This window comes from Perognathus longimembris, chromosome 26, assembly GCF_023159225.1.
Source record: "Perognathus longimembris pacificus isolate PPM17 chromosome 26, ASM2315922v1, whole genome shotgun sequence".
In the NCBI taxonomy this organism is placed as follows: Eukaryota; Metazoa; Chordata; class Mammalia; order Rodentia; family Heteromyidae; genus Perognathus; species Perognathus longimembris.
The window spans coordinates 6,389,299-6,406,896 of NC_063186.1; the positions used below are offsets into that span (position 1 = coordinate 6,389,299).

The 17,598-nt window shown below is 46.0% G+C and overlaps 1 protein-coding gene across 1 annotated transcript; it reads right to left on the reverse strand.

Annotated features, from left to right (window-relative positions):
* Nucleotides 1-3,785: 3,785 nt before the first annotated feature.
* Nucleotides 3,786-16,449, reverse strand: Tcaim (T cell activation inhibitor, mitochondrial). The gene is made up of 12 exons (XM_048334566.1): nt 16,390-16,449; nt 15,891-15,970; nt 13,716-13,789; nt 11,443-11,578; nt 10,458-10,611; nt 9,133-9,385; nt 8,054-8,176; nt 7,158-7,255; nt 6,545-6,636; nt 5,100-5,332; nt 4,542-4,673; nt 3,786-4,150 (listed from the first exon to the last, which is right to left on the reverse strand). Exons 3-12 carry the CDS (start codon nt 13,742-13,744, stop codon nt 3,910-3,912), a joined length of 1,491 nt encoding a protein of 496 aa, XP_048190523.1. The 5' UTR covers nt 13,745-13,789; nt 15,891-15,970; nt 16,390-16,449; the 3' UTR covers nt 3,786-3,909.
* Between the last annotated feature and the right edge of the window lie 1,149 nt (nt 16,450-17,598).

Here is a 17,598-nt window from a genome sequence, read left to right on the forward strand (position 1 = left end):
GGTAATGAGACTCCTGAGACTTTCCTGGGCTTTGAACTGGGATCTTCACATCTCAGCTTCCTTAGGAGCTAGGATGGCAGGCGTGAGCCACCAGTGCCTCTTCTGTTTTACCCTTTGAGATTTTTTTTTTTTTTGCCAGTACTGGGGCTTGAACTCAGGGCCTGAGCACTGTCCCTGGCTTCTTTTTGCTCAAGGCTAGCACTCTGCACTTGGGCCACAGCGCCACTTTTGTCCATTCTCTATATATGTGGTGCTGGGGAATTGAACCCATGGCTTCATGTATGCGAGGCAAGCACTCTTGCCACTAGGCCATATTCCCAGACCCCCTTGAGATAGTTCTTAGAGAGCTGTTTGGGAATCAGGCCCAGCACCTGCTGGTCTGCTCCAGAGGTCTCAGCTCTCATCAGAGCCATGGCTTTGACTGTCCCAGAAGAGGGGGGGACATGGCTCCACAAGTCACCTCAGCATTCCCTAGGGTTCCCAAGAAGAGGAAGGGGTGACACGTCTACTGCCTCACCGTCTCTTCCTATCTGCCTACAAAGTTCTACATCCCTCTCAGATCCACAGAAATAGAGCATGTTGCCATGACGACAGAGGCAGAAATTGGAATACTGTGGCCACAAGCCAAAGGATGCTGGGTGCCAAATGTGTGCAGGTCCCATTCCAGTACTGGCCAAGCCAAAGGACCACTCTCAACTTATCAGAGGCCTGAGTATGTTTTTGTTTTTAATTTTTCTTGGGTGTATTAGTTTCCTTTGGGTGAAATGAACTGAAAACAACAGAAATGGTATTCCTTCCTCTGCCAGGGAACTCAGACATTAGATTCCAAAGGATTTCAAAGGTGAGCTGGCTTTGGGGGAGGACATGGTTTATCTTTCTCCCCCAGGGAGGCTGCCCCGAGGTGGTGGCCTTTAGAAAAGAAGGACTTGGGGAGCCTGGCTATAGGAACAGAAATATCCAGCCCAGGTTGCCTTTGAACTGTGATCCTCCTATTGTAGCTTCCCAAGTAGCTAGAACAATAGGCATCAGCTACTATGATTGGCTCCAATTCTTCTTTTTATTGTGACTCCTGAAGCTTGAACTTTGTGCCTGAGCAATTTGTGCTCAAGGCTAGTGTTCTATCACTTGATTCACACAGTGCCACTTCAGGATTTTTCTGTGATTTAATTGGAGATGAGTCTCATAGATAGCAGGGACTGTGGCTCATGCCTGGAATCCTGGCTGCTCAGAAGGCTGAGATCTGAGGACTAGAGTTAGAAGCCAACAGGGGCAGAAAAGTCCCTGTGAGACTCTTATCTCCAAAAAACTACTCAAAGTCTGTGGCTCAAGTGGTAGAGCACCAGCCTTGAGCATAAAGAGGCTAAGAGACAGTGTCCAGGCCTTGAATTCAAGCCCCAGGGCAGAAAAAAAAAATTATAGACTTTTCTGCCCGGCTGGCTTCAATCCTCAGATCTCAGTCTCCTGAATAGCTAGGATTAAGGATATTGCCACCCGGCTTGCACCAATTTCTTACTACTCTGTAGTAGTTGTAAAAGTACTGTAATTAGATAACAAGGAAAAACAGTTGCCTGGTTAATGTAGATATGATTTATTACGTGGCAGTTGAGACAAAAATTCAATTCAAATCCAATTCAAAAGTCAAGATCCTGGGCTGGGGATATGGCCTAGTGGCAAGAGTGCTCGCCTCGTATACAGGAGGTCCTAGGTTCAATTCCCCAGCACCACATATACAGAAAGTGGCCAGAAGTGGCGCTGTGGCTCAAGTGGCAGAATGCCAGCCTTGAGCAAAAACAAGCCAGGGACAGTGCTCAGGCCCTGAGTCTAAAGCCCAGGACTGGCCAAAAAAAACAAAAACAAAAGTCAAGATCCTATTAGATGATTTTAGAAATGGCACAATCCAAACTTAATTTTCTAGTAAATTTCTCTGTATAATTTTGAGGAATTTTTCCATCCTCATTACTGAAAAATCTTCACAGGCAATAACAGGTATTATAAAAGATAATTTTAAGTATATTAAATTAGTGGCTTACCATGAGTTAAATATGCATGAAGTATAAGAATTACAAATGAATGCTTCTTTGGAACACACATTTGGATTAGAACTTTTAATGCAATAGATATTTTTCCATAAATTCAAAAATACACATCAAGAACTGATTTTTCCATTTTGCTCTACTGTGGGGAAAAAATTCAGGTCTGATTTATTCAATGGGGGAGACCCCCCCAACCCTCTGTCTCAAAGCAGAATTCATCTTGTCCTCTGGAGAAACAAGCAAGAGAGATTTTGGGTCTGGTTGAGAAATCAAGAGGAGGATTTGCAGAGACAGACATAGGACTTGGAGATCTGGTCTACAGCCCTGATGTGAACTTATTTGCCAATACACTTTATTTATTTAAAGTGCTGGGATTGGGCTTAAACTCAAAGCCTGGGTGCTGTCCCTTAGATTTTTCTTTTTCTTTTCATAAAGTTGGCTAGTGCTGTATCACTTCAGCCACAGCTCCAGTTTTGGCTTCTAGGTGGTTGATTAGAGATAAGAGTCTCATGGGCTTTGCTGCCCAGGCTGGCTTTGAACCGTGATCCTCAGATCTCAGTCTCCTGAGTAGCGAGGCTGACAGACGTGAATCACCAGTGCCTGGTTGTTTTTACCCTTAAACTACTTCCCAGAGCTCTTTGGAAAGCAGGAAAAGCTTTTACTGGTTGGAACTGTTCATCAAAACAAAACATATGTAAGTGATTCAAACACATTTCCTTGTCGCTTGCTTATTTATTCTTTTGTGGCCAAGGATGGAATTTAGGGTTTGTCCCTACTAACTAAGCCTGTGTTCTGTCACTTAGCTACAATTCCAGCTCCAATAGTCACAGTGTTTTATGGCATTAAGTTCTCTGGTTGCATCATCAGACTGTTCAGGATAGTATCATTACTCGATTAGACCTTTTTTTTTTCTTTTGCCAGTCCTGGGGCTTGAACTCAGGGCCTGGGCTTCTTTTGCTCAAAGCTAGCACTCTACCACTTGAGCCACAGTGCCACTTGGGGCTTTTTCTGTGTATGTGGTGATGAGGAATGGAACCCAGGGCTTCATGCATGCTAGGCAAGCGCTCTACCACGAAGCCACATTCACAGCCCCATATTTTTGACTCTTATAGAAATTCTCACTATAACTAAAAAAATATGTTCCTGACTGTAACAGCTTTTGGCTTCATCTGGTCAATCAACACTATAAAACTAGAAGTGAAAACCTGTATTTATTTTTACTGGTACAAGGACTTGAACTCAGGTCTTCATGTTCTGTTGTTTTTGTTTTGCTCAAGGCTAGCACTTGAGCCACAACTCCATTTCTCACTTGTTTTTTTCCCCTGGTGGTCAAATTGGAGACAGAGTCTCAACCACTTTCCTGTGTGGGGTGGCTTCAAACCCTGCTTGTCAACTCTCAGCTTCCTCAGTAGCTAGGATTACAGGTGTGAGCCACTAGCACATGGCTAATAAAAGCTTTGTAAAACAAGTTTCTTCACAGAAATTCATGCATAAGAAAATGTCTACTTTTAAGACAGCAATTAGAAACTTTGTTCTTGCAATAGGTTAACAATATTCTATCAAACTGCGCATTAAGTTTTTATCAGTTTTTATATAAGTTTATCAGTTTTCTTTTCTTTCCTGCTTTTTTATTTTATTTTTGCCAGTCCTGGGGCTTGAACTCAGGGCCTGAGCACTGTCCCTGGCTTCTTTTTTGCTCAAGGCTAGCACTCTACCACCTGAGCCACAGAGACACTTCTGGCTTTTTCTATATATGTGGTGCTGAGGAATTGAACCCAGGGCTTCATGCATGCTAGGCAAGCAATCTACTGCTAAACCATATTCCAAGCCCCAGTTTATCAGTTTTCTATTCCTTAAAAAAATAGTCATTTCTCTGTTACTTGGTAGCTTCTCCATTCTTCCAATTCCAAGGAATACAGAGGTCTCCATCCTGCATGACAGAATAAAAGTGTGAGACGCACAGGTGCATTCCCTGAAGATAAGGCAGGGATTGTTCTAGTAGTCTCTTACAACAATCCACCATTTGTATACTAGAAATGCTGGGTTCCTTATATAATTTCTCCAGGGAAAATTTCTTGGTGGAGGCCTGGATCAATTCATGTTCAAGAACTTTTAACCTGTGGCATTGAGAAAAGGAAAAACAAAAGGAAATATTGCCATGAGCTACAACTAAATAAATGATCAGAGCATGTCAACATTTTTTTTCCTGCCAATCCTGGGGCTTGAACTCAGGGCCTGAGCACTGTCCCTGGCTTCTTTTTGCTCAATGCCAGCACTCTGCCACTTAAGCCCCAGCACCACTTCTGGCTTTTTCTGTGTGTGTGGTACTGAGGAATCGAACCTAGGGCTTCATGCATGCTAGGCAGGCTCTCCACCACTAAGCCATATTCCCAACCCCCAATTTTTCTTAATACAGTTTTGATGTCCTGTGTTTATGTGTTTCAAATTCCTGATCCTTTCAAAGTTAGACTGAAGGTTGTGACTTCGCAGAGAGCAGAGAGTACTTACTCTTCCTTTTTCTTCATATTCTCTCTTGCCTGCTGGGCCCTGGTGTGAATAAACCATTGCAGACTCCCTAGGTCACAGAGTGCTGGGATATTAAAATGCCCGAGTCTGTGCAAGCTTGGAGCATATCTGTCACTGAAAGGAAACACACATTAGGATGGAAAAAAAAATCACTTACTTTTCTCATTCTACTGCCACACACAACACAAAAAAAAATGCTTTGATACTCTTGGAGTAGCTAAAGAAATCCCTCAGAAAATTCAATTTAAAAATGGAGCTACTGGGCAGCCTGGGCAGGAAAGTCAATGATACTCTTATCTCTCATGAGCTAACAAGAAGCCAGAAGTGGAGCTGTGGGCTCAAGTGGTAGAGTAGTATCCTAGAGCAAACAAACAAACAAATAATAAGAGCTCAGGGATAGCACCCAGGCCTTGAGTTCAAGGGCCAGGACTGACACACATACAATTGAAAAAAAAAATCTAAGATCTCTATGCTGAGATATGACAATTTAATGGATCACATAGGAGAAGAAATTCAAGTCATCCTCTTTTAGATATTTACCTGTTAAGAATCATTTCTAAGCCACGGAGACTTTGCGGGTGAATAGAGATTCTAGTTTTCAACAGTCTATTGTAAAACACATCAAGGAGAGAATAATATTCTTCCAGGGTTAATACTGGTTGCAATTCTTCAATGTAAATGACTCGAATACTGCCTAGAAGAGAGCTGATTTGGTCTTCCAAAATCATTAGCTTCCTCTGAAGGTCAAAATAACTTGGTAATCTCTCAAAGAGCTACAGCATTAAGAAGAAAATACAAAAACAAAACAAAAAGACATTTAGTTTCATGTTACTAAGAGAATGCAACTTTAGGCTTCCCTAAAGGGAATGGAAAATAATTGTAGAAGGAAAATAACGTAGGAGAAACATTTAATATGATGTTGGCAATGTGAATATTCTGAACAAACGACTATACATCTAGAGATTTTTTTTTTGTTGGTTGTGAGACTTGAACTCAGGGCCTGGATGTTGTCCTTAAGCTTCCCCCCTCCCCCCTCCCCCAACTTTGCTCAAAGCTACAAAGCGTAGCGCTCTGCCACTTTGAGCCACAGCTCCACTTCTGGCTTTTTTGTGTGTGATTAATTACAGATGACAGTCTCATGGACTTTCCTGCCCAGGCTGGCTTCGAACCATGATCCTCAGATTTCAGCCTCCTGAATAGCTAGGATTACAGGTATGAGCCACCAGTGCCTGGCTTATATACGTAATTTATTGAGAGGAAAATCAGAAAATTAGGGGCTAGAAAAGTAGAGAGTAGAATTTGTTTTTCATAAAATGTCATGAAGTAGATTATAAACAATTTGTAGACATTATTTCTGCCGGTCCTGGGGCTTGAACTCAGGGCCTGGGTACTGTCCCTGAGCTTCTTTGTGCTCAAGGCTAGCACTCTGCCACTTGAGCCACAGCGCCACTTCTGGCTTCTTCTGTGTATGTGGTGCTGAGGAATCGAACCCAGGGCTTCACGCATGCTAGACAAGCACTCTACCCTTAAGCCACATTCCCAGCCTTGTAGACTTTTATATTACTATTGCTTTCATTATAGAATTTGTGTGTGTGTGTGTGTGTGTGTGTGTGTGTGTGTGCATGTGCGCACATGCACGCGCACCTTAGTTCTGATGCTTGAACTCCGGGCCTGGGTGCTGTCCCCGAGGTGCTTTTGCTCTAGGCTAGTGCTCTACCACTTGGGCCAGAGTTCTACTTCCAGCTGTTTTTGGCGGGAGTTTATTGGAGAGGAGAATCTCGTGGGACTTTCCCAAGCCCAGGCTGGCTTTGAACTGTGCTCCTTTGATCTCGGCCTCTTGAGTAGCTGGGATGACAGGCGTGAGCCGCCTCAGTCCAGCAGGCTACGTGATATTAAGAAGCTGATCTGGGGGCTAGGATGCAAACCCTCCCTAGCTCACTGACAACACGGGGTGGTGTGAGAGGGAAATCGTGTGGTTTCCTTACCTTGGTCCAGTGATGATGGACGTCCATGGTTCCCAGCATCACATGACCCACGGCGCTCATGCCCGAGCGGTCTGTGAACACGATGGTGCAGCCTGAGGGCAGGACACAAAGCCTTTTGTTATGGCTGGCATAGGAGCCAGTTTTCTCCCTCTGGTTTGTATTTATTTTTTTGATGCTAGTCCTGGGGGCTTGAACTCAGGGCCTGGCATGGCCCTTTAGCTTTTCACTCCAGGATAGCATTCTACCACAGCTCTACTTCTAGTTTTTTGGTAGTTCAATGGAGATTAAGAGTCTCCTGGACTGGGCTGGGAATGTGGCTTCGTGGTAGAGTGCTTATCTAGCAGGCATGAAACCCTGGGTTCAATTCCCCAGCACCACCTATGTAGAAAAAGGCCAGAAGGGGGGCTGTGGCTCAAGTGGTAGAGTGCTAGCCTTGAGCACAAAGAAGCTCAGGGACAGTGCTCTAGAGGGCCCTGAGTTCAAGCTCCAGGACTGACCAAGCTGGCCTCAAACTGGGATTCTCCAAGCTCAGCTTCCCCAGTAGCGAGCTGGATTGTGGTGTGCCCCAGCGCCTGGCCTACATGACATTTTGAAGAGCGTGGAAAATGGTTACCTTTGGCTTTCTGAAGGGTTTCCAAATTCTGCTGTACCAGGCGGCCTAGACTGTGCAGCTGGCTGCAGCGATGGGCGACACCCCAGCCTCTCTGCCACCTGCACCAACAAACACAGGTGCGTTAAGAGCAGTATCGGGCTGGGATGGTGGCTGAGCGGTAGAGCGCTTGCCTAGCATGCAGGCAGCCCCGGGTTCGAGTCCTCAGCACCACATACAAGGAAAAAGGTCAGAAGTGGTGCTGTGGCTCAAGTGGTAGAGTGCTAGCCTTGAGCACAAAGAAGCTCAGAGACAGTGCCCAGGCCCTGAGTTCAAGTCCCAGGAATGGCCAAGAAATAGTTGTTTAAAAGACTTACTAGGGGGGCTGGGGATATGGCGTAGTGGCAAGAGTGCTTGCCTTGTATACATGGGGCCCTGGGTTCAATTCCCGAGCACCACATATACAGAAAGTGGCCAGAAGTGGCACTGTGGCTCAAGTGGCAGAGTGCTAGCCTTGAGCAAAAAGAAGCCAGGGACAGTGCTCAGGCCCTGAGTCCAAGACTCAGGACTGGCCAAAAAAAAAAACTTACTATATAAATAAGGATAACAAATATATTAAGCATACAGAACACACACTAAATATAATTACGTATCTATATGTTAAGTATATATGGAAAAGGATATTTTTATTATATCCTCATTAGTATATAATTATTCAATGCCAGAACAAAAGCTACTTTGTTCCACCTGTTTGAGCCACAGCTCCACTTCCTGTTTTCTGGTGGTTCATTACAGATAAGAGTCTCACAGACTTTCCTGCCTGGGCTGGCTTTGAACCAGGATCCTTAGATGTCAATCTCCTGAGTAGCAAGGAGACAGGCGGAGCCACCAGCACCTGGCTAGGTTCTCTTTTTTATTACCTGATATCTGACAGTTGCAACACATGACAGAGTTCGTCTTTTAAACGATCTAGTTCTTCCCTGAGTGGCAAACTATTGTTCAGCTTTTTAATGGCACTTTTTCCATTGTTATCTAACCAGGATCTAGAAGGAAAAAGAAAACAAAAACAGAGATACATACTTTGCGATGCTAACTATGATGTCACATTTCTTCTGTTAAGAGACCTCCATGAGGGCTGGGAATATGGCCTAGTGGCAAGAATGTTTGCCTTGTATACATGAAGTCCTGGGTTCGATTCCTCAGTACCACACACACAGAAAAAGCCAGAAGTAGCGCTGTGGCTCAAGTGGTAGAGAGCAGCCTTGAGCAAAAAGAAGCCAGGGACAGTGCTCAGGCCCTGAGTTCAAGGACCAGGACTGGCAAAAAAAAAAAGAGACCTCCACGAATCCCAGATCTCAGGAAACCGAGATCTGAGGATCATGGTTCAAAGCCAGCCTGGATAGAAAAGTCTGCGAGACGCGTCTCTCCAATTAACCAGTAAAAAAGCTGGAAGTGGATCTGTGATCCAAGTGGCAGCCTTGCGCAAAAAAGCCTGGGGCAAACATCCAGGCTGAGTGCCAGCCCCAGCACTGACACACACACACACACACACACACACACACACACACTCACACACACACACACACCCCTTCCCTTACAGCAGCTAGCAACTTCAAAGTTAAACCGAGTTCTGAAACTTTGACCTTTTTTTTTTTCCTGTTGGTCATGGAGCTTGAACTCAGGCTTGAGCTCCTGTGCTCAAGCCTAGTGCTCTAACACACTGAGTCCCCACGTCACGTCTGGTTTTCTGTTGGTTTGCTGGAGATAAGAGTCTCACAGACTTTTTTGGCTATGAACCATGATTCTCACATCTCAGCCTCCTGAGTGTAGGATGACAGGCCTGCCCGACTCTGGCAACCTTAAGAAAGAAATCCCAAACTAAACATTGTTCCTCCCATAGTGGTTACTGGATTGACGTACATTAACTAGGGTGACATTTCCTGCAAGTTAAGCTTTGAACTACATGTAACGGTTTAGTTCAATGACACTATTTACATACGTTAGAGTTGTTTCTATTCTGGAGGCGTGTTCAAGTTCCTCCTCTGGGTCCTTGAATCCAGTGAAGGAGTAATATGACTTGTCCCATTTGATGGGCCTGTTGGTTGTCCTTTTAGCCTCTCCGATAGGCTGCGAGTATACATTAGTGTTCGAGCGTTGTATATGTTTGGCAGATAAATTGCAGGAGTTGAGAATATACAATACAGTACTTAGCAGATCTCTGGTATGCAAGGTAAACTGGACGGCTCGAAATCCTAGAATATAATCCCCACCCCAGAAACAATTCATACAGATGGTTATTTGCTTTGCCTTCCAAATAATTTACTTTTCTTTTTTTGCCGGTCCTGAGGCTTGAGCTCTGGGTCAGGGCACTGTCCCTGAGTTCCTTTTGCTCAAGGCTAGTACTCTACCACTTGAGTCACAACTCCACTTCTGGTCTTTCCTGCCCAGGCTGGCTTTGAACTGTGATCCTCAGACCCGAGCTTCCTCAGTAGATAGGATTACAAGTGTGAGCCACTGACGCCTGGCTAACAATTTTCTTTCCATGCACTATGTATAAAGCCAGCATTTTTTTTTGGGGGGGGGGGGCGGGGGGCAGGGGTCCCAGGGCTTTAATTCAGGGCCTGGATGCTGTCCCTGAGCTTTTACCCTCAAACTAACACTCTACCCCTTTAGCCATGGCTACCACTTTCAGCTTTTTGGTGTTTAACTGGAGGTAAGAATCTCAGAGTTTTCTGCCCAGGCTGGCTTTGAACTGCCATCCTCAGATCTCAGCCTCTTTAAGTAGGTAGAATTACAGGCGGTAGCCACTGGTGGTATGTCCTGCAAGACTTGGGTAAGGCAAGGTAACTTCATGACACACACAAAATTGGTCACGACACAGTCTTCCAGCTGTTTCATCTTAACAAGCAAGGACCACAAAGGTCACATGACTTGTCATCAGCAAAGCCGGAGTAGATTCCATGTGAACTTTAGGGACAGAGATGGAAATAATTCAATGTAGTTTCTTTTTCTTTTTCTTTCTTTGGCCAGTCCTGAGCCTTGAACTCAGGGCCTGAGCACTGTCCCTGGCTTCTTTTTGCTCAAGGCTAGCACTCTGCCACTTGAGCCACAGCGCCACCTCTGGCCGTTTATCTATATATGTGGTGCTGGGGAATGGAACCTAGGGCTTTATGTATAGGAAGCAAGCATTCTTGCCACTAGGCCATATTCCCAGACCTCGATGTAGTTTCTTACTGATCAATGCCTCCGTCCAAAGGCATTCCTTAAGGAACTAATTGCACATGGTGCTGGCAAGAGACACATGGTACAAATTGAAAAACGTACCGGAAGTACTGAAGGCTTCTGGGCTATCAGATGGATTCTGGTCTGTTTCTCTCACATAAAAGGTAAGCTGAGTCGGTTTCAAAGACTTGAAACCTGGTTTCTGGAGGTTTTCTAAGTAGACACTTAATCTCTTGAGAGAATTTTCATTGACTTCCTGGGGGGAAAATATATATATTAGGGTATTCACACGCAAAATAGAATGCAGAAATTATATTTGGCAAGCCAGATGTTGGTGGTGTACGCCTGTAATCCCAGCTACTCAGGATACTGAGATCTGAGGATGATGGTTCTTATCTCCCAGTAAGTACCACAGGGCTGGGAATGTGGCTTAGTCGCAGAGTGCTTGCTTGCATGCATGAAGCCCTGGGTTTGATTCCGCAGTACCACAGAAAAAGCTGGAAGTGGTGCTGTGGCTCAAGTAGTAGAGTGCTCTAGCCTTGAGCAAAAGAAGATCAGAAGTCCTAGGACTGGAAAAAAAAAGTAGTTTATTGGAAATGAGAGTCTCACTGACCTTCCTGCTTGGGCTGGCTGGCTTTGAACTGCCATCATCAGATCTCAGCCTCCTGAGTAGCTAGAATTACAAGTGTGAGCCACCAGTGTTCAACTGTATTAGTTTTCTTTTCTTTTTTTTTGTCCAGAAGTCGCCCGATTATGATTCTCTCCCCACTAATCTCCAGAGTTGGGATTATAGATATAAACCACCACATCTGCCTTGTTCTTTGCAATAGGGTCTTGCTAACTCGATGCCCATGCTTGCCTTGAACCTCAACCCTCCTGTGTGTCTGGGATTACAAGTGTGAACCACAGTACTCAGACAGGATTATTTTAAATTTCAAAGGAGTTCAAAGCTAGGGTTATATCACCATAATAGCATAATGTGGATGCAGAGAACTATGTATTTAGTTTGGGTTAAAGGAACATGAACTAAACAGAAATGCAGACAGCAAGGTTTTTTTTTTTTTGTTATTTAAAAAAGATGTCTTACCCTTTCTCTGGGGTGTTTTCCAAAGAAATCTGGGTGGACTGCAAAATACAAAGGCCTCAGGGCATTGACGGCTTCAGCTCCCGACAAAGCTCTGGAGTAATGGAACCAGTGTGGACGTATCCTTTCCACAGAGAGCCTGTCAAAGACACGAGGCCCGGTTACCCCGAGCATGGCTACACATCCCTCACATAGGAAATGTCATTCAAGTTAAAAGTACAGGGGCTGGGAATGTGGCTTAGTGGTAGAGCGCTCGCCTGGCACGCATGAAGACCCGAGTTCCATTCCTCAGCACCTCATACACAGAAAAAGCCCTAAGTGGTGTTGTGGTTCATGTGGTACAGTGCTACCCTTGAGTGAAAAGGCTAAGTGTCAGTGCCTAGGCCCTGTGTTCAAGCCCCCAAACTGTCACACACACACACACACACACACACACACACACACACACACACACTCTACTGGGAGGTTTTGAAATCTATCAGTTTTCTAAAACAGTGGGTATTAATTCCCATGATGCAATACGAGAAATACTAGAAGACAATAAAATTTCCCCTCACAGTCCACTTGAAATATTAACTGGTTCACTACATATGATGACCATTTTCTTTATAATTTTCTTTGGGACAAGAAAACTCTATTTTGGTCAGGCTTAGGTGACTCACCCCTATAATCCTAGCTACTCAGGATGCTGATATCTGAGGATCATAGTTCAAAGCCAGACCAGGTAGGTAGGAAAGTCCATGAGATTCTCCAATGAACCACCAGAAATTCAGAAGTGGTGTTGTGGCTCAAAGTGGTAGAGTGCTAGCCTTGAGGCAAAAGAGCTCAGGGACAGTGTCCAGGACCTCAGTTCAAGCCCTAATAGTCACACACACACACACACACACACACACACACACACACACACACACAGTCTGTTTTGCTTTCCTCTATATCCAGTAGTGAAAAAAAAATTTTTTTTTGAGATGGGGGTCTTGCTTATTCAATCCAGGTTGGTCTTCAATTCTCCTCAGCCTCAGCCCTCTTGACTGCTGGCATTACAGGCCTATACCACTATTCTTGGCTGTAGTGGAAAATATTTTGAGAATCATAATATATAAGAAGAGCAAGAAGATTATAATTGATTTCTTCATTATTAGCACAACAATGTTCTAGTTAGTACTTGACATTCTCATTCTTAAATTTTGGCCCAAGACCTATGGAATATTGTTATAAGTTTATTTTCCCCAATGAAATCAAAATGCAGATTGTGTGTGTATCTGTGTTTGTGTCTGTGTGTCTGTGTCAGGGCCTAGGTGCTGTCCCTAAGGTCTTATTTTTCTTTTTTCCTGAACACTAGTGCTCTACCACTTCAGGCTTTTTCTTTGTATGTGGTACTGAGGAATCAAACCCAGGGCTTCATGCATGCTAGGCAAGCACGCTGTAATAGGGAGGTCAGATCTGGCCAGATCATTAGCTGTGGAGGAACTTCAGGTTGACTCCAGCTCAGATTAGAGCAGAAGCCAACTCCATCTCCACTAAGATCTCCCCCACCCTATCCAGGGAAGTTCCCCTTTGCTGTGATAAGATTGTGTAAACTGCTTGACCACCTGAAGCATGAAAAGTTCAAGGAACGTTGAAGGTCAAGCCTGGGCCCTCCTATGAGTAGGCGTATCTACCTGCATCATGTGAGTCCCGCCAAATCCATGCACCAATTCTAACTAGGATGATAGGCTGGTTCAAATAGATACTGTGAGGCAGACTGTAACTCCAATGGCCACCTGCGTGTGACCTGGCATGCTCTGTAAGTGTTGTAACCTCATTGGCCACCTGCGTGTGGCAGGCTTGACCATGTGGTGTTTGCCTTTATAACCCAACCCTGAGTCAGCTCCCGAGTCTGGGTCGTGACCCTGGCCGGTCAGTATACTTTTTACTTCTCCAATAAATACATCTTTTTACTTGAGACTGTCTCTGAGTGGTGGACTCTTGGAGGGATGAGGGATATCCCCATCCTTGGACCCTGTTACATTGTGAGCCCCTCCCTTGGGGGGGGGTCTCCATTACACACTCTACCACTAAACCATATTCTCAGCCCCATTATCACTTTTGCAATTCCCTGCTTTGAATGGAGTCTTGGAAGATCTAGCTGCTCACATGCATTTTCTTTCCCTTTTTCTAAATTCCTGCCTTTGCTGTAAAGTAAAACACCCTTAGCATTCTAAAAATAACTGATTCAATTTGATGTATGATTGAATCCTCCACCCCCAATACTACACATAGATTGCATCATAGCTTACCTTCTCAAACGCCTCAGGAGGCAAAACATTGCTGAATATATTTATAGATCAATTTCCAGGCATCCATTAATTGCCTAAGAAATTAAGCAAGATACCACATATAAGCAGTACTATACATTTAAAAAACACATTACAATTTATATTACCACCCCACTGCAGTGAAATATTTAGGAATATGGTAAAACATGTACAAAACATATGAAGAAAATTAGAGATCTGACAGAAGAGGGGCTGGGGATATAGCCTAGCGTCAAGAGTGCCTGCCTCGGATACCCGAGGCCCTAGGTTCGATTCCCCAGCACCACATATACAGAAAACGGCCAGAAGCGGCGCTGTGGCTCAAGTGGCAGAGTGCTAGCCTTGAGCGGGAAGAAGCCAGGGACAGTGCTCAGGCCCTGAGTCCAAGCCCCAGGACTGGCCAAAAAAAAAAAAAAAAAAAAGAGAGAGATCTGACAGAAGAGACTACAGATTCAAAGAGGGAGATATCCCTTATTCATAGATAAGGAGACTCAATCTTGTCAAGATGCCATTTCTTTTCTTCCCAACTCAGTCCATAGATTCAATATAATCTTAATCAATTTGCCATAGAGTCACTTTGTGGCTATCAACAAATGGATTATTATCTGTTTTGTGTGCTGGTACTAGAGCTTGAACTCAGGACCTAGGCGCTGTCCCTTAGCTTTTTTGCTCAAAGCTAGTGCTGTTCCACTTGAGCCACAGCTCCATTTCTAACTTTTCGCTTGTTAATTGGATTACAAATATTCTCAAAGACTTTCCTGCAAGGGCTGGCTTCAAACCCTGATCCTCAGGTCTCAGCCTCCTGAGTAGCTACGATTATAGGAATGAGCTACCTACCAGCACCTGGCTTCAACAGATTTTGAAGTGTATATGGAGCTACAAAAGATCGAGGCTGGATACTGGTGGCTCATGCCTGTGCTACATTCCTTGCTCTTATGAGTTTCAATTATAGAACATAGACTGTGTAAAAGATAGTGAGCACAGACTTCAATTAAAAAGAAGGCTAAAGCCAGGTACCAGTGGCTCATACCTATAATTCTAACTACACAGTAGGCTGAGTTCTGCGGACCACAATTCAAAGCCAGCCTAGACAGAGTCTGTGAGACTCTTATCTTCAATTAAGCACCCCCAAACTGGAAATGGAAGGTCGCTCAAAGTGGCAAAGCACTAGCTGACCAAACAAAACAACAAAAAGAAGGCTAAAGCCATGCATGTGCCAGTCGCTTGCATCTGTCATCCTAGCTACTCAGGAGGCTGAGATCGGAGGATTGTCGTTCGAAGTCAGCCTGGGCAGGAAAATTTGTGAGACACTTAGCTCCAATGAACCACCACCAGAAAACTGGAAGTGGCAGGGTAGCTCAAAGTTCTAGAGCATTAGCCTTGAGTGATAAGGCTCAAGGACGGTGCTCAGGACTTAAGTTCAAGCCCCAGGGCAGTACACACACACACACAAAAGCTGTGTTGTTTCAAACCAAAAGGGGTGGGGTGGGGGAGGATTATATCTAAATAAATGACAAATCTAAGGCTGGAAGAGCATAAGAAAAACTTGTTTTGCTTTGCTTAAATTACTTCTGAGAAATCCAGGAATTGTTCTTGACAAGCAGAAGTGCCAAGATTGAGCTCTGGCCTTCTGGCACAATTTTCACTTGAAAGTAACTTATTGGAATCAGACACAATCTCAAGACTGCTTTCCTTTAATCTGTAACTTTCACTTAGTAATTATCTTACATGGTGGTTGTTTTTTAACAATTTGTTCCATTAAAGGGATGAAAGCAGGTATTTTGCAGTGTGTGTGTGTGTGAGTGAGAGAGAGAAGGAGAGAGAGAGATCTGGGTGCTGTCAGCCTTTTCTCTCAAGGCTCTACCACTTGGACCACAGCTCCACTTCCAGCTTTTTGCTGGATAATTGGAGATAAGAATCTCCTGGACTTTCCTGCCATGGGCTGGCTTTGAGCTGTGGTCCTCAGATCTCAGCTTCTCCAGTAGCTGGGATGACACGGTATGAGCCACTTGGAGAGCTTTGCTGATTTTAGATGGATGTCTTTTAGGGTAACAGGTTAAGGGGGAGGGTAGTAACCACCAAAGGAAAAAAAAAACCCCAAAACATCGACAGGTAAACAAAAGGATCAAAGGCAGAAATCGTATTCAGGAGACTCACACAAATCCTGTAGCTTCCTTTTCTTTGTAAATCTCTTGCTGGGATTTGAGTCCCGACAACTTGCTGTCACAGGTCAAAGGCTTTGGGAAAGCAACACAGTTAGAAACAACACACAACTCTACACGTTGTTACGCTGTCTCCCTTCCAAGCCCAAGCTAGGACAGGTGCGGGTGATTCTCAACATCTGGCCGGGCTTCAAAGTTAGTCGGGCAAGAGCCAGGGGTGGCTCTGAAATGTGTGTGTGTGTGTGTGTGTGTGTGTGTGTGTGTGAGGGGGTGCCCCCGGGCCCCTCTGAGGGAGCCCCAAGGCCGTGTGTTTGTGGGGGGGGGGGGAGGGCCCCTCACCCCTCCCACTCCTCCACAGTCCAGGCCTGAGTTCAAGGCCCGACGTCAAGGCTGGGGCCGACCCGTTTCACCTCCCAGCCTTTTCCAGAAGGAAAGGATGGCCGCTACCCGGGCAGGCTGCGGTCACAGGATGACCCGACAGGCCCTCACCTCACCTGACGGAAGGGCACTGACAGGCGCGTGAACCCCCAAAAGGTCTCAGCAATGTCCCCCTCACATCGACCTTCGGCGCCGCGAGCAGACAAGTGTGTGTGTGTGTGTGTGTGTGTGTGTGTGTATATATGTGTGTGTTGGGGGGGGGTGGTGCTCGAGGGGTTGGGAGGCGAGACGGGGGCGGGGCCTAAAGCTCGCACGCCGATTGGCTACAGCGTGCCGGGCCTACCGCCTGGGGCGCCTGCGCGCGCCCCGAGGGGCGGGGCTCCCCGAGGATGATGGTGGTGAGGTGGGGCGGTGCGGTGCGGGAAAAGGGTCGCGCTGACGTCACGTTCGCGCGAACGCGTCCCCCCCCCCACCTCCACCCCCCCCCCAGCCCCGCGAGTTTTTGAAGCTCTCGCCTTCCGGACTGTGAGTGTTTCCTCCCCCCCCCCCCCCGCCCGGCCCCGCCGAGGAGACGCGCCGCCGCGGTGCTGTCGTCGACTCCCGAGGCGAGCGCGTTAAAAGGAGTCGGGAGATGACTAGCTGGCAAGGTTGGCAGAGGCCTCGCTCTCCGTCCTCCCCGCCCTCCCCCCAAAAAAATGATTGACTGGGGTAAGTCGGTGAGAAGAGGACGAGCGAGGAAGGACGGACGGGGCGCCGCGGCGAGCGCGGCCTTGCGCGCATGCGCCGGGCCTGGCGCCTGCGCAGACCCATCCGCAGGCTCCGCCTGGCCCGTCGTTTGCAGACTCGGTGGTCGACCGAATGTCCTCCGTCTGATGCGCTGCCGTTCATTTTCCTCACATATATATAGGTTGGTCTTTTTTTTTTTTTTACTGTTGTGTGATAATTTTTTTTTTTAATTCGTTGGGGCTGGGACAGTGCTCAGGCCCTGAGCTGAGTTCAAGCCCCAGGACTGGCCAAAAACAAAACAAAACAACCCTCCCTCAAAAAACAAACCTATAATAATAGTCTAGGAGGGAAAACAGGAGGCAGTTTTAGTTTTTTTCCCCTTTGGTTCTGCTTTGTGGCGTGCATGTGCATGTGCTGGAGCTTCATTCAGCTCAGGGCCCCGGCGTTGTCCCTTAAGCTGTTTTGGCTTAAGGTGGGTGCTCTACCACACTAGCCACCCTACCACTTCCTTTCCGGGTTTTTGGTGGCTAAGGGTTTCGTGGGTGAGCCAGGCCTCCCCTGCCAGGGCTGGTTTTGAACTGTGAGTCTCAATCTCAGCC